This window comes from Balaenoptera ricei, chromosome 1, assembly GCF_028023285.1.
Source record: "Balaenoptera ricei isolate mBalRic1 chromosome 1, mBalRic1.hap2, whole genome shotgun sequence".
Lineage (NCBI taxonomy): Eukaryota > Metazoa > Chordata > Mammalia > Artiodactyla > Balaenopteridae > Balaenoptera > Balaenoptera ricei.
The window spans coordinates 94,840,890-94,858,412 of NC_082639.1; the positions used below are offsets into that span (position 1 = coordinate 94,840,890).

Sequence of the window (17,523 nt, forward strand, 5' to 3'; positions counted from 1 at the left end):
CCTTCATTTCTCCCACTGGCTGTTGTCTTCTGCTTTCTTCCTTTGCATCTCATCAAGCAACTCAGCTTTCCTCATAATTCTTATTGGATGTACCTGCTCTTCACAAAGCCTCCTCTGTGCAACCCAGATAGGAAAATGGGAAATGGGCTTTGTGCTGGATGCAACTCCAACTCTGAGGACATGAGTCCTTAACTGGGGCTTATCCTTTCCTTGCCACTACTCCCCGTCCTCACGGCCACCACATTCCCCCACCTTCTCCACTGCCACCCAGGAAAGAGGCCCCTTTCTTCCATGGACTTGGCATCGAGCAGTTCACACTGTGATCTGCTTATGCTGGGCAGAGCACTTAAATAGTGGCTCTTGAAAGTCTGAGCTTTTATTTCCTCATATTTCATGGCAGGGTTCTGTAAATATTCTGAGGATAGGGCAAAAGCCAAAGGACTAGAAATAACTCTTAGAATCTGTTCCGAGTTCAGAAATTCTTAGCCAGGCTCCTTTATTTATACTTTTGTACTCGTTCCAGGGGCCATACCATCAGATTGAGTGGCCCCTTTACAAACACAACCTAAATTCTGATAACCACATTGATGCAACAACTTAAAACTTTCGTGAAACTAACAGTGATGAGAGAGCAGAAAACCCAACTGCAACACTGTTTCATACATTTTCAAAGTAAAATTCCTTTCTGGCTGGGAAAATAGAATAACAACCTCTTCTGATGAAGTATTCTATGGAAAAGTTGCTCTGATTTTGAAGTCTACAACACCATCCTTCATTTCCTCTTGATATATGCCCAAAACTATACTGGCGGGCACTTGGATCTCTAAAAAACTCTTTGTGTGTCACAGTGCTGCATCAGGACTAGAATAATAAAGGCTGATGATCGTCAAATTTAGTTTGGCTGAATTCTGACCAAATAGAAAGCTTGCTGGTTGAGATCTGATGAAAAGGTCTCTCTCTCTTTTCTGTCTCTCTCTTTTTCTCCTGGGAACTTCCTTAGGATAGTAATTCAATTCTTCAAGTTTCCAAAAGTTTTTAATCCTCGACTTGTCTTTACCCTGCAGCCGATTTCTCAGGCTCCTATTGATCAAACTATAAAATGTTCTTACCCTTTCAAGAACCTTTCTAGATGGTGACTCACAGGCCCTCAAGGTGTTTACACCTTGCGTTCTTTCATCATGTCCCAACTGGTTCAATGTAATTCAGAGGAGTGCTGTTACTGAGGTGCTTGGAGCCTGAGCATAACTCCATCTTCAATGCCGGCACAGGGTCAGTAGGCATATTTGTGTAAGACAAATGATTTTCACTGAGACTTTAGACTCATATCATATCATTAATTTTTTATACATAAACTTCAGTCCTATTATATTTGTTTTCCAATACAAGCGGCTCTCAATGCATACATTATTACACAATCTGCTTTGTCTCTTGTTTGAAGTTCTACTTCTTAAGACTAAACAAATCGATGCCCATTCAGATCATTTGTCTCAAAAGGGGCCACAGAGAAGTAACTACCAGGAAAGCTTTTGAAGGTTTTTTGTCATCATGGCTAATATGCTATTTTTATGAAACATTAAAACTAAAAGACAGTTGGGCTGATCAAATTTTGGAGGAAGTTGCACAATGCTGTGTTTACCACTCAGATCTACAGCAATATTTTGGAAAAAAAAAAAAAAAAAACTAATACTTGGAAAGAGGCTTTGATTTCAAATCTTTTCAGGAGCTCTAACAGGAATTCAACCATATAATAGTTTTCAGTTCACTTTAATAATTATTAATATATCATTAAACTGACCCAAATAATTAAATGGAAGGAATAATAACTACCCTTGGGTATAAAATTGTCTTGATAAGTTAAAAAAGATAACTAATTTATATAAAAGGCGCTAAATAGAACCAAAGTCATTTTTTGGTTATGAAATCAATGATCAAGCTTCAGTTTATGTAAAAGTCATGTGGTAAAATGCCTAATGGTAGAAGGATGAAATAAAATTATATTCTAAAAGTTAATCTCTTATGATAAAATACTGCGATAGTATTTTTAAAAGAGCCATTGCAGATGCCAATTTGGGGTGCAGGTCCTCGATAACAATCTTGCAGGTTTAAACCATTAGGGTACCGAGGCAACTTCCTTCCAATGAGGAGTGGCTGCAGCATGAGCAGGAGCTGCAGCTGGCCTAGATAAAAGAGCGATTAAACAGATAAGCAAACGGGGATCTGCTTCCATTAAACATTAGAGCAGCCGAGCCTTGCACTCCCACTAAAGGAAAAGATGCATTAAACCCAAGTCATCTGCTCCAGCAATATTTGCCTTCCAATGTTACTTTCTTTGTTTAAAAGGAGAGGATGCAAAGCAAGCGATAATATTGATCAACGTCAGGGTAAGAAGGGGCCAAGAGGAGTTTAGCCATATATTACAGCAGGGAAAAGAACACAAATGCCCCCAACTGTTATAGTCTAGGACTAGACCTTCACGGTGGTGTACTGTGAGAAAGAAATGCCACTCTGGAATTATATCATCTTTGCAGTGATTGGCTGAGAAATGGAGTTCACATAATGGAGTTCATACCTATGCATTATTAAGGTTGGAAAGTTTTGGCAGCACACTTCAGAGTCCGTGTACATGTTGATCGCCGAGGTTGCCATGGTGAATGTGAAGAAGTCAACTCAAGTTCAGCAAAATAGAGAGTGGAATTGCCTGCTCTTTATATCCATGCAAATCCTCAAATGTTAAGACATAAACTAATCACCCAACCTTCAAGCTTGTGTCCAAGTTGCATAGTTTGTCTTATAAATATATATATATATATAAAACCTTAAAGGACCTTTTATAACACTTGAAATGTACTTGAGGTAATAATCTGTCATAGTCAAATATTAATAAGAATGAATTTCTTCATTCAGAAAGGAACTGCATTTTTACCAAGTAATTATTATTTTGAGGATGAATGAAGACTAGACAAATTTCAGGGATACAGATCATGAAATATAAAAGGTTTCTGAACCCAGGGAAGACAACATCCAAGGAAGATGTAACTTCCACAAAAAAGAAGAGCTATTTCAAATGCTTAACAGTTAGTATTTTTACCACATTCAACACTATTAAGGATTGTATTTGGGTTGAAATACATTAAGGATTGTATTTGGGTCCGGGTTTGATCACTGGTCGGGGAACTAAGATCCCACAACCTGTGCAGCATGGCCAAAAAAATAAAATAAAATAAAATGTTACAAACTTCCATTAAAACAAAAAAAGGTGATTAGAGGATGGTTATTCACAGTGCAAAACTCTTAAAAAAAAAAATAAAAATAAAAAGTGGCAGAGACAGTAGTGTTCCCCAAACAGTCCATGGGTTCCATTACTTGTCCAGCTCCCCTTATATAATTAAGTTGAGGCCATGTGACCAGTTTTAACCAATGGACTTCTGATGTTAAAAAATGGATTTGCTCAGTTCCAGTCCATAGGTCTTAAGACCAGCAAGCCCAGGAGCCATGTGTTGAATTCACAGTCACAAGATGGAACTAGCTTGGATCCCCAAGCCATTACTTAGAAGGGAAGAACCCAAAGCAAACAGTGCATGTGTGAAAAATAAACTTTAATGTGTTAAAGCCACTGGGGTTTGGGGTTTTTTAGTTACCATAACACAGCCTAACCTTGGCAAAGACATAAAACCTACACACAAACTAATCAGAGAACAATTTAATTCAGATGACCACTGGGTGGACAGGATAAGGTTAAATGATTGACAAAGAGCTTGGAGAGGAAGTAAAAGAAGGGTAGATATTGGAACTGTAGGGAGAAAAGGGAGCATATTTCAGGGAGAAGAAACACTAAGAGCCAAGCAAGAATTCTAAAACTGGGACTGAATGGAAAGGGAGTAGATTTCTCCAGAAATAGAGGCATTTTTGTCATTAGGTGTTCCATGAGCCAGTTCATTTTCTTGCTACTTATTAACCTAACCCAAGTGTCCCTTGTCAAAGGCCTGATGATCAATGCTCAGGGCATGAACCTTAACTTGAATAAATACTAGAAAGGAATGCAAAGGTCTACTCAGTTTTCTATCTTTCATTCTTAAAGTATCAGCCAGGGATTCAGATCAGGTTTTTATTCCACTTATCCCACAACCACTCAAGCTCTAGTCTCTACAAGGGTAGAACCAGAAACTGTCCAATCCCCCCACAGCCTCCTGCTTCTGCTTCTAAGACTACAGTGATTTTCAGGGCCCAGAAATCCTGGTACACCACAGTTCTACTCATTACTCTATTTGTCGGTCTGTCCACTCACTCATCTATCCATCATGGCTTCCCAGAGGTCAGAACATCAGTTCAGCATGATTCTTATCGGTGAGAGGCTCACCATCTAATTGAAGTTTGAACATTATTCTGTGAGGAATGGAAGGTATAGTGAGTAAATAAGTGACACATCAGACTTGATTTTAATAAAGATCATGTTGCAAATTGCATAGTGGAAGTAAAATTAACAGCAGGGAGTTTGTAGTTGTCCAAACAAGAGACAATGAGGTTTTTTTTAATCTATAGCAATACCATATCAGTGGATATGGTATCTCTCTCCTAGGGAGACTTAGGAGGAGAACTAAGAAGAATAGGTAAGTGAATGAAGATGAGGGAGGCCAGTAAGTCAAGGCTGACACCCAGGTTTGGGTGAGTGTATGAATGGTAGACCTTTAACTAAGACAAGGAATAGGAGGAAGTTGGTGGTGATGACTAATGAGGTTGATTTTACATATGTGGAATTTGAGGTCACTGCAGGACACCTGGGAACAGATACATGAGAAGAAAATGGAAATGTGGAATCCAAAGTTCAGGAGAAAAGCCTTAAGTGGAAATGGAGCCTTATCTACCTGGGTTGTAGGTTACGGCTAATGCCCGAAAAATTAATCAGACATACAAAGGATGACCTGGGGGATGTGGTGGATGGTTAATTGTGCCAGATGATCAAGAAAGGTCAAGTAGGGTAAGGCCTGCAATGTGATGACCAGTGGAAATGACAATTACAAGGTGGAGTGGAAGATTCTTTAGCCTTCATTTAGCTCCTGGGTTACTGTGACATTTTGTACAACTAGTACCTCTTCGCCAACTGACTGCTCCCTTATCTATAAACCTGTCCAATGTTGAATGAAAATGCTCCACTTTTTGGAACTGTCTTCCACCCCAACTATCCAATGTTTATAACTACTTAGCCATTCCTGCTAGCTGTGGCTTTCTGGACCACAAGTGGACTTTTGACTCACACTGAGCCAACTGGAATCTCTTTTTGTCTGTTGAGAATATAGACTGTGTTAACCAATGAAGCCATAAAGCTCTGTAAAGGTGGGGTCAATCATCTCAAATCACCTATGATTTAATTTTACGGGGGAACCTGGATTCTATAAGAATTTAAGTTTACCTTAAACCAGTATTATTCACTTGCTTTAAATTTGGCTGTTGGGATGATTTTTCCCAAAGTCAAGTTCTCTCTCAAGTTCTCTCCTGCATACAAAAGTCCCATTCAAGTAAACTATATCTCCAGCCTCTGATATATCGTGTCCTTCCTCCTGCCCTCCTTCCTTACACCCGTTTTTCTCCAGTCATATCACTCACGGAAACTTACCTTGCTGAACTCCTGCAAGCAATTACTCTTGGATGTCGAAATAAAGAACTGTGCAAAACTTAAACCAATATTGGGAATTGGGATTCTCTATAGGCTAGGTAACAGCCCATAAAGTCTAGCTTGTCCATGTCCTCAAAATACTACCTATTTTACCACATTCATAACAGACCCGCCAAGCTGAAACTCACGCTCTATGCATGATCACTACCTACATCAGAGCGGGAATGGGTGAGGTCGAGGAGAGGATATCATGACTTCCAACTTTCAGAGAGTATCTTTTTGGAAGTGAGGGAGAGAAGGCAACTGATAGAGCTGTAATGGAAATTCCTCTTCGCTCTGAGGATAGATCCCTTTATTTCTAAGGGCTACCCATCAAATCTTAATCCAAAGGCAAAAAAGGGGAGCCTCCTTCATAACACGAATTAACTATGAGCATTCAATGCCATCAGTCTCTTAAAAATCTTGAGCAGGAAAGGACAGAAAGAGGAGAGAGGATGAGAACGAGGACACAGATGTGCAAAACATAAGGAGAATGGAGGACAACCAAGGATGCAAAGCAAAGAAAGAATCAAGAGAGCAAGGGAATTACGTTCAAAACTCCAAGAAGCAAATTTAGCCAGAGGATTAAAAAAACTATTTCTTGCTTTATAATGAATTAATTAACAGAGTTTAGAGAACAATGCTACCTTTTGATGAATGAGTATAAGTAAGCATTATCTATAATCTGCAAAGCACTAACTGTTATCTTATTTTCATACTCTTTCTGACTCAGTTTCCTCATCTTAAAATAAGAGGCCCTGGAGCTTAAGGTGTCTAAATTACTTCCAGCTCTTAGACATTCCATGGGGAAAGGACAGGCATGGTCCCCAGAGATACCTGAATTTCTTGCAGCACATCTGAACATTTAAACCTAAAGACATTTGGTACTTACTAACTTAATTGAATTTAAAGTGTTTTTTGCTTTTTTAAAAAAAAAAAAACCCACACAGATTAGAATTTGTCTCTCTTTCACAGAGAAAGCCAAGCACTTGATCATGTACTTGGGTTAGGTACTGTGCATTTGACGCATCTGGCACGTATCATCACAGCTAGTTCACAGGACTGGCCGCCAGCCCAGGGGTTAAGAACAAACTCAGGAGCTGGCTTGTCTGGATTTGAATGTTAGCTCTATTGATTAAGCAGCTCAGACATGTTACTTATTTCTCTGTGCCTCAGTTTCCCATCATTGCTAAGATAAAAATAGCAATAATACCAACTTTACAAAATTGTTCTAGGACTAAATGAGCTAACGGTGGTAAAGTACTTAGAGCAGTATCTGGTACTACAGATTTATTCAAAAAAACAAAAACCTTTTGAAAGCTAGGTACTATTATTATTCCTAATTTATAAGGGAAGACCCTAAGCCTTTAAAAAGTTAAGTAACTGGGGGACTTCCCTGGTGGTCCAGTGGTTAAGACTCTGTACTGCCAATGCAGGGGGCACAGGTTCAATCTCTGGTCGGGGAACTAAGATCCCACATGCCGTGCAGCACAGCCAAAAGATTGAAAGAAAAAAAAAAGTTAAGTAACTGTGGACCAAAGTCACCCAGCTAGAAAATTGTGGAGCCTCATTCCAACCCGACCAAGACTCCAGAGCTGATAGGCTTTAATGCCTTCTCATGCTGTCTCCTTCCATAGAGCAACTCGTCCACCAGAAGAAGACACTGAACCAATGACTCTGGAACAGACACTGGGAATATGCCACTCTCGTATCTGGCTAGACCAGGAATTCCCAACTGTTTCCTACTGACTTGTGTGTAACATAAAAATTTTAAGTCCTTTTAATGTCATTCTTGTCTATCACTTCAAAGTTTGGTGCTCACTAGTTTCTCTATACACATTTGCTCCACATCATAAAAACAACCAAAATGCAGATTAAAACCCATTCCTTTCAAAAACCGGCTTCTCATCATAACACCTTGGATGAAAATATTGAGTTTTTATTGTGTCCAGGCACTTTGCTAGGCATAAACATTAATTCATATGATCCTCACAATAATCTTCTAAGTTCCATTTTTCAGATGAATAAATGAAATGTTTACATATTTTCCCCAAGCTCATGCAGCTAGCTAAGAGCAGAGCCAGATTTTCAGTCATCTCTGCTTGACTCACAACCACTCTCCTACACTATTCCTTTTAGACTGAAAGAACCCTGCCAACTATGGGATCACTTTATACTCCTCAGAGACTGAAACTCATAAGACAGGACTATGGGGTTTATAAAAATCCATTCACCTACTGTGAGCAAGTAATATGTTAATTGTCCTCAAAGAGATTAAAGGACAGAACACATAAAGATGGAACCACAGAAATTTAAGTGATAAATTGTTTCAGGTAGGCGATTAAATAATAATAATAAATATATGTAATATTTCTTTTATATGTTATACCTTTGTAGATTGTTTCGGACCTTCAGAAACATTAGTTGGTGCTAATCTTGTCTCCTTTACCTCACAGACCTTGAGCAAGTTGCAATAAGCACCGTGACCTCCATCAGAAACTGGGAAGGGCTCTTTTGAGGACTGAATGAGTCCCTGTAGGAAAGGCCCGGCAGAGGCCCAGGCAGGGCAGGCACAGTGCAGGTGTTCAACTAATGTCGGGCTCTCTCTCCTTGCACTGCCCATGCCTGGCATTGAGAATGGCTCATGGGGCCCTGAAAATACATCTACAGAAGGAGCCGAGTGAGAGGAATGTGCTGTGATCTCAGTCCTCTAATAGGATTCACACCTTTTGTACGATTGCCTATTTTCTGAACTCAGCTCTGAAATGAGCTATTATCCTCTGTTTCACTCTTCTTCGTATTATCCAAAATAATTCAATGTCCACCTTTCCCTTTGGGAAAATCAAAGGTTGACATGGCTACCTTCTGAACTCAAGCTGTTAAAGATCTCTTCCTTCTGTTCAAAAAGTTTTACTGATTTTGAAAGGTCTTATTGATAAAAAACAGAGAAACTCAGGGGAAAAGGACAAAGAGAAAGAAGAAGAAAGAGAAAGAATAAAGAGGCCAGAAAAGAAAGAGAAGGAAGAGAGCCCAAGAGGAGCAGAGAGAGGCAAAAGGCTACTGAATGCATAATTGCCAACAGTTTTAGAAACTGGTTCAGGTCACAATCACGGAGCATTATTTTTAAAAACCAAGGGGAAAATATTTACACAAAATCCAAAGGATACGTGCTGTTTGTTAAATGCTGTAAAATGACAATGTATTCAATTCATTAATTCATGAATTAGTCTGTGTAATGTTTACTCCTGGCAGCTTAGCATTTCGGAGATGAATATTTAAGAGAAAAAAGGAGAAATTCAAAAACCAAAGACAGAATTAAAGAACCATTTTTTTTTGTTTTGTTTTTACACCTCCATTTGTGTGTCTTGGTTTTATTTGTACAGTGTAGTTAAAATTTAGGGGTTAGGGGTGAATGAAATGGGTGACATGGAACCTTCCAAGTCCCTCTTGAAGCCCTCAGCCTCCCAGGTATGTATAAAAGTCACAAGAATTTCCAACAATTTTCTAATTGTGCTCATAAATGATAGTTTCAAAAGGCGATTTGTTATAATAAACATATATTACGAGTAAATTAAGCCTTAATTATGTTTAGCAAGTTTTATGTTCTCATTAAAAGCAGAATCACAACAATAAACATGACTTACCAGCAGAATTAACTCTGCCGCAATTGTCTACTCTTCCCAAACATTCTTTGTGTGCTCTTGCACCACACTTAACACATAAATAGCCTTGATAAAATGTTCCCCTGCAAGGTAAAATTAGAGGGTGATAGGTTAAAAGGTGTGAAATTCTGCCTATAGGAAATCATTACTGCCAGAAAGCAAAACAAGAGAACACAGTGCTATGCCGAGTTCCCTTCAGTGGAGGGAGAGGACCTTCCTGGGTTCTGAAGGAACTGTCCAGGCACAAGGCCAAGGAAGGACCTGATGGATCCAAACTCGTAAGGCAATATCCCCACTTGAGAACATTTTGCTGGGACCTTAGCAAAGTCTGAAACATTTGGCAATTATACCAGTTCCTTTAAACTGAAAACCAGGATCACACCAACTTACCTCAGGAGCATCTGGCAGACTTTGCAGGATGTAACGCGGTTGAAGGTGTGCATCTTGAACTCATGGAAATTGGAGTCTGCATAGTCTGGCCTTATGTTGGACCTACACAAAGGGAAAAAAGTAACATCCTCAAGAAAGTTTCACAACAAAACCGCAGTCTAATTCATCAACATTACATTGGGTAGAGAGGTGATTCAGTCAAATAGGCTATTAAATATGCAATGTTTTCTAAGCCAAAGTATACTTTGCTTTAAAATATGCACCAAAATCTGGTTGCATGAGAACCAGCAATTTGTAAAGATTGAAGCAACCTAATCCTCCTCAGCATTGAGTGTTCCCAGGGAACTTTACAGAATGGCCACGTAGGTCAACCTGTCAGGAGAAACATAAAACCTGCTGGATATTCACACTGTGTGATCATTTCTTTTCTCTAACCACATCACTGAAACAGAAATGAGTTGCAGGGGGCGGGAGGGAGGGGAAGAGGGTGCTGCATTTCCACAGGGTCCCTGTCCAAACAGGTATGTGGATTATGTAATGATCTGTAAAAGTGAACAAAATTTTATAATAAGTGTTGAAACAAAGCATCAGTCTGATCATTAAAAACTTCCTCCTTAACAAACAGTCCACTTTCCTTGCAATCCAAATAAAAACTAAGCAAAATTATTTTATCATTTATATTATACACATATGCAAAAAAATACTAAGCATACTGCACAATGACATTCACCGTGTATTTACTCTGTGCCGATACTGTGATAAAAATATGATTTGTTCATTATATCGCATTTAACCTTCACACCAATCCTAACTGGTAGGCACTAATAATATCACTAGTTTACAAACAGGGAAACAGAGGCTTACATTAAAGTAAAGGAAATGGCAGAGCTGGGAACTCCAACCCAGGTCTGTGCTCTTAGCCACCAAAGCTATAGTGCAAGGAGGAATTCAACAATATTCACCTTCATATAATTAGATTTTTGTGTCTAATAGGCATGTTGGAAACTGTTAAGTTTAGTCATCTCCAGAGGATTTTTTATATTATTCTTAATTTGTCCATGTCACCAAAGAAAGCAGAAAAATTAGGAAAGGATAAGTTAAAAACGAATACAGATCAGAGGTACACCTAGAAAGCGAAGATGATGTTCTCTGAGATGTTACAAGCAATTTGGGAGACAGCAGGAAAAGTTTGAGATACTGATGAGCTAGGATTTCCCCTTTTATAGAACACAGCAACTCTCAACCACATTGGCGTAATGAAGCATAACACAGGCGGGCGACCAGGCATCAATCTCTGAGGTACCAGGAGAAGCCTTATGAAAAAACATTCACAAAGGCAATTGGAGTAGCAGGCAGTGTTGCAGAAGTGTCAGCAAGGTCAGCCTTCCAATCCATCTGCTGAATATGAGCGTGCTCAAAATGAAATCAAATATTAGTGCCATCTGGGATTTCTCTGCTCTGTGCTTCTGGTGACCTCACTTTTTAGGAAAATGTTCCACTGCGTGCTGAAAAGCACGGCCATTTCCATAGAGGCATTTTTTTGTCACTGATGAAGAAGTAGAGTTCTTCTGCAGGAAAGGAAAAGGTGGGAAAAGATAATGATCTAGAAACAAAACTCTCTTCACATTGTTTAGAAAACATTTGATTCTTGAGTCCATACAGCCAGATGGGAAGGGCCATTGTTCATTCCTCTCTGAGCGTCAAGGTGATAGTCATAGAAGAATTGTCAAATAGCAGCTTCGGTCCCAGGAACTTGAAGAATTCATCACCCTGGAGTTTTAGAATAAAAGTGGTCTCCTTCAGGCAGAAACTCAAGTAAATAGATACCAAATAGGTAAGAATTTAATTAATCTTAGAAGTCTGCCTGGGACATAGGTAGAACACCTTTCTCCTAGGGTCAACCCAAGTTGTGTGTGTGTGTGTGTGTGTGTGTGTGTGTGCGTGCGTGTGTGTGTGTTTACCATCATTTGTATTTAACACTTTCACCAACTAACTAGGAATAAGCTGACTTTTCAGAAGACAAAAGCTGAGAGGAAGATTGCACTAAGAGGTTAAAAAGAAAAATCTTACATAAAGAAAAAAACTCAGAAAATATTGTTAACAGTAGTTGCCGTAAGTTAAGTGAGACCTGAAGTAGTAGGGTAGAATGATAGAAAGGAACAGTTGGAAGTTTTCTTTTTTTTTTTTTTAACTAAAACTGTATATTATTTTAAAAATTTTAAATCAAACACTAAAGTTAACTCTATGACCCTGCAACTGCTATTGAGACACTATAGAATATAAAAGCATAGTTGAGGGCAGGAATCTGAAATTAGACCACCTGGGCTTAAATCCTAACTTGCAAATCACTAGCAGGGTGACCTTGGGCAGGTTAGTAAGTATAAAACAGGAATACTAATAAAATCAAGCTTGTAAAGGAAGGTAATTTATATAAAGTGCTTAGGACTTTGCCTAGCCCAGAGTTGGTGTTCAGTAAGTCTTGGCTCTAATTTATAAATTGCTGATTCCAAATCCACATAATAATGATGTGATCAGGATAATACTTTATGAGTGGTGAAGAGTCCCTTGGTAGTCTTGGGAATTTCTAGAGGGTCCCCATTCTCCTGGGAATTTCATTGCAGGAAGGTTGTTGTATGTTCAGTGTCCTTGGGACCAGGAATCCATATATAATGATTTAAGCACAATAAGAAATGGGGTTACTCAGAAGAGGACACATATGCAAAAAGCCCAGGGAATTAGATGAAGTCATATCAAGCACCAACTGAAGAGAAGAGAGACATCAATACACATGGAGATGCAAAAATCAAAGATAGTAAGTTGGCTAGATGGGAAGAGCTGGAAAGGCAGGTTGAAGGAGAAGAGGATAAAGAAACACCAGGTTTATAGATTTGGTAACAAGGACAAAATTGATCAAAAGTAGAGTTTATTGCACACCTCTAATGTACCAGGCACATTAATTGACTCTTCATATATTTTTTCACATTTACTTCTCATAATCAACCTATAAGGTAGAGTCATTCATTCACTTCATATTTATTGAGCACCTACCATATACATAGGCCGTGAAGCAGGAACAGAAAGAAGAGCCCTTTAGCTGGAGCCCGGTGGGTGAAGAGGGGCAATGTAGGAGATGTGTAAGAGAGGTTGGCAGGGCCAAGGAAAGAGTTGATCTTACACAGGGATTGACCTCACATTTAGTTGACAAAAAAAAAATCTCTGTGGCTACTATGTAGAGAATTCCTTACAGTGCAGCAAGAGTGGACATAGCAAGACCAATTATGGGGCTGAGTTGCCTGCAGATGAGAACTGAAGATCCAGTGTAAGTCAGCTCACTTGCTTGGTGTTGCAGCTATACAGAAAGGATTCCATTTTAGTAACCTGTTTTGATATACTACAGTTTACTTATGAGAACGTGAGTGGAATCTCATAGATTCCATTTCTTTTGCTTCATATAGGGCCCATTATGAATACAATTAATCAGTCAATCAAATATTTATAGAGCGAGGCATGTTGATCCTCTTAAGGCTCCTTATAACTACATGTTCTCCTCCAGTTGCCCCCTCTTGTCACCTGGTTCCATGTGGGAGCCAAGCTGAGGGCTACACACCTCGGCTCGGCCTAGGCATCCTCTTCATCCCGCAGATCTGCATTCCCACCGTTCCTCAGGCATCTCAAATGCAGCACATACAAAACTCAACTCCATAACTTTCCTAACATACTTGATTCTTTTTTTAAAAAATAGAAACCCTTGTGTCGAGGGCTGATTTTCAATAGATGACAGCAACGGAGCTGCTATGTATGAAAAACCCTGAAGCAACATATCTGATTCTAATCAAATTCTGATTTCAATCCATCACCATTCACCCCATCTTCCAGCTGAGAACCTCAAGAGTCATGATGAATTTTTCCCTCTCCCTGAAACCTTCCTACATATTCATTCTCTCTTAACCTCTCATCTGTTCCAATTTCTCCTTCCCTGACACTGTGACTAATTTCTATTGATTCAACCTTAAAAATACCTCCTCTAAAATGCAGGTTCCATTCTCACATCTCACTACCTAATTCAAGCCCTCAATATCTCCTAACTGAATTGTGACAATGAACTTCTTAATTATTCCATCTCCTACTTTCTCTGCCTATTTAAGGCCATCTTCCATACTATTCCCAGAATCACCTTTAAAAATGAAAATATGGGCTTCCCTGGTGGCACAGTGGTTGAGAATCTGCCTGCTAATGCAGGGGACACGGGTTCGAGCCCTGGTCTGGGAAGATCCCACATGCCGCGGAGCAACTAGGCCCGTGAGCCACAACTGCTGAGCCTGCGCGTCTGGAGCCTGTGCTCCGCAACAAGCGAGGCCGCGATAGTGAGAGGCCTGCGCACCGTGATGAAGAGTGGCCCCTGCTTGCCACAACTAGAGAAAGCCCTCGCACAGAAACGAAGACCCAACACAGCCAAAAATAAATTAATTAATTTAAAAAAATATAAAATAAAAATAAAATAACAAATGTTCAAGTACAATTGGTGTCTAAATAAAAAAAATGAAAATATGTCACTCACTCCTTTGAATATGTCCACCGGTTCCTATTGCCTACAGGGATAAAGTTAAAACTTCTAGCAATGGCATGCAAAGTGTATTAAGCTATAGCTTTATCTACCTTTCACCTGCCTCTTCTTTTCCAAAGACTCACAAGCCATACACTATAGACACACAGATCTTCTCACATTTCTCAAGCATATTCTTCTCGTCCATAACCCTCGGTTTTGTAGTCCATTCATTCTAAATGTTTCCTCTAGCTTACAAGTGTTAATTTACCTGGTTACTCATTTAGGACCAGATTAAAAAATGTGACTCCTTTGATAATATCTTCTTTGAGTCTGCATGATAGTGATAGTGATTATCATATCATCTAGATTTCCAAAGTACTTTTTCAGCCTTCTAGTATAATACTACATTGTATTATAACCACTTACGATCTACTTCCAACAACCAGAAAGCTGTTCTATGTTGTTTATGTTTATATTACCAGGACCTAGCTCAGTGTCTCATATCTAGTATATATTAAGTTGATATTATTGAATAAATAAATTAACAAATATCCCTACCTATACACTAAGTATTCTTCTACTTAGAGGGAAAAGGACTGAAAAAAGAAAAAGCATAGTCATCACACCCTCAGAAAGTTGTCCACTGAGTTAGAGAAACAAAAACATCCATGAAATAACGAAAATTTACAATTAAGGAGTAAAGAAATAAAAAGCGGAGATCAGTTAGTGGTTACATTAGTTAGAGAAAGTCAGTGGTATTTAGTAGATAAAGGAAAGGGGGAAAGTGATATAAGTTTTGGGGGAAAACAAGACTGAAAGTTCACAAATGAATATCAAGTGTTCGTAGAACAATGGACAGATCAGGGCATCATCTGTGACACTGTGATGGTTAATTTTATGCGTCAACTTGACTGGTCCACGGGTTGCCCAAATTTTTGGTCAAACATCATCCTGGGTGTTTCTATGAAGGTATTTTTGGATGAAATTAACACTTAAATCTGAGACTGAGTAAAGCTGATTGCCCTCCCTATGTGAGTGGGCCTCATCCAACCAGTTGAAGGCCCAAATAAAATAAAAAGGCTGACCCTCCCTCAAGTGAGAGAGAATTCTTTCTGCCTGACCACCTTCGAACTGGGACATAGACTCTTTTTGCCTTCAGACTCAAACTGAAACAATGGCTTTGCCTGGGTCTCAAGTCTTCAGGTCGAAGGACAAAACCACACCATCAGCTCTTCTGGTTCTCAGGCCTTTGAACTCATATGGACTATGCCTTTGGCTCTTCTGAGTCTCAGCTTACTGACTCACCCTAGAGGTCTTGGGACTTACCAACCTCCCTAAGTGCATGACAATTCCTTATGACATGTAATACACACACACATATACATACACAAACACATATATATATCTATATATATATGTACACACCTTATTTGATCTGTTTCTCTGAAGAAACCTGACTATTACAGAGATACTAGGAAATAATGTTAGGCAGGATTAGTGGGGCCAATTACCAAAGGAGGGTGTGGGAGCAACATCTAAGTTCAAATTTGTCAGCCTCCATAACATTTTCCTTGACACCCCAATGCCAACTTAATATGAACCACCTAGGCTTTCACTAACTTTGTACAACCCCTAAAAGAAATCACCACATAGCATTAAAAGTGCTTGTTTGCATGTCCATCTCCCTGCTGGCCTATGTGGTGCTTGAGGGCAGGGGGCATGACTTCTCCTTTTTAACTTTGGCTCACATTTACAGTTATCAAACATTCGACTAGGAAAATAAGCTGCTAGACATTTATGGTTGATGGAAATCAGAAAAACATGCTTTTACTATAGCATTTAGTTTACTTATTTTCAGAAGGCTGCCTTTGCCACATTATCAGATGGAGATTTGGATGGAGTACAAGAGAGAGAAAGATATTTTTACTATGCCAAAAAATTTTTATCTCCCATATAAAAGAAAGCTGAAGAAAAACAATGATTAACTGAATTTCAATTAAATGTTATAATTTATGTTTATTTACCTACATCCTCTCTTCCTTGTGAGAATATTTAATCTTTTTACAAGAACTAGAATGCAACTCATAGATACAAATATATTTCAGTAGTAACTACGACAGGAGTTATAGTTATAGTCAGCTATTATTTTAAAAATGTATATATTTAAAATTAACATTCTTCTCAATTTTAACTATAAACTGATATCTTTTAGTAATATAGTTTTAGAACACAGGAAGCAAATATTAGCAAAATAAAATAATCTGTAATGATCATGACTAATTAGAGTAGAAGATGAGAATCAATTTATGACATCATACTATCTCATGCCCTGTCAATATTACCAACATTCAAATATTCAGTTCATATCTGGGTGCCCACTCCAACAGGAAAAAAAAAATCACCATTATGGGCATTGTGACAATTATACAAAACACAAAATAGTTTATTTCATCATACTGCATTAAAAGTTAGGTGAGAGAGCTGGAAGCATAAATTGGTGCTTTGAAAAATACTTGTCTGAATGCAGCAGGCTTTTTTGTGCACCAAAAATACACAGAAAAGTAAAAATATATACACACATAGCTATATGTGTAAATATTGCTGAAATTCAGAAAATACACATTTTGACAAACAAATGCCGGGCATAAAATTACAGTTAACTGTCCCATAAGAAAATGCTGAGCAATCTTAATTTTTCTATGTATTATTCTATTAAATTATTTTATTTTCTATGACATCACAAGATGATGCATCTCATCTTGCATCCTTCTATTAACCTCTATTACTTAAAAGGCAGTAAATTACTATAAGCAATAATACTTAATCTTGTTTTCCAGAGCAAGCATTAAAACTCATTTAAAATAATATGGATACTCTATTACCTTAGGGATACTTAGTTATATCATGTCTCATTTAAAATAAATTTTTTAAGGGATTTCCCTCATGGTCCAGTGGTACAGAATCTGCCTTCCAATGCAGGGGATGTGGGTTCAATCCCTGTTCGGGGAACTAAGATCCCACATGCCGCAGGGCCACTAAGCCCGCGTGCCGCAACTACTGAGCTCGCGCGCCTCAACAAGAGAGCCCACATGCTGCAAACTACAGAGCCCACACACCCTGGAGCCTGCGCGCCACAACTAGAGAGAAGCCCGCGTGCCGCAACGAAGAGCCCACACGCCGCAACAAAAGATCCTGCGTGCCTCAATGAAGATCCCACATGCCTCAACTAAGACCTGACACAGCCCCACCCCCCCAAAAAAATAAAATAAAATAAA

At 38.9% G+C, this 17,523-nt stretch overlaps 1 protein-coding gene and 1 non-coding gene across 2 annotated transcripts in view; one reads left to right on the forward strand and one right to left on the reverse strand.

Moving 5' to 3' along the window:
- VAV3 (vav guanine nucleotide exchange factor 3) overlaps positions 1-17,523 on the reverse strand; it is a 393,400-nt gene that overhangs the window by 136,734 nt on the left and 239,143 nt on the right. The window contains exons 16-17 of the mRNA XM_059927079.1: positions 9,703-9,804; positions 9,295-9,395 (exon numbers count right to left, since the gene is read on the reverse strand). Of these exons, the coding sequence (XP_059783062.1) occupies positions 9,295-9,395; positions 9,703-9,804 (203 nt within the window). The remainder of the gene's footprint in view (positions 1-9,294; positions 9,396-9,702; positions 9,805-17,523) is intronic.
- Positions 7,044-7,116, forward strand: TRNAG-GCC (transfer RNA glycine (anticodon GCC)). The gene has a single exon. It is a non-coding gene; the product is annotated as a tRNA-Gly (tRNA).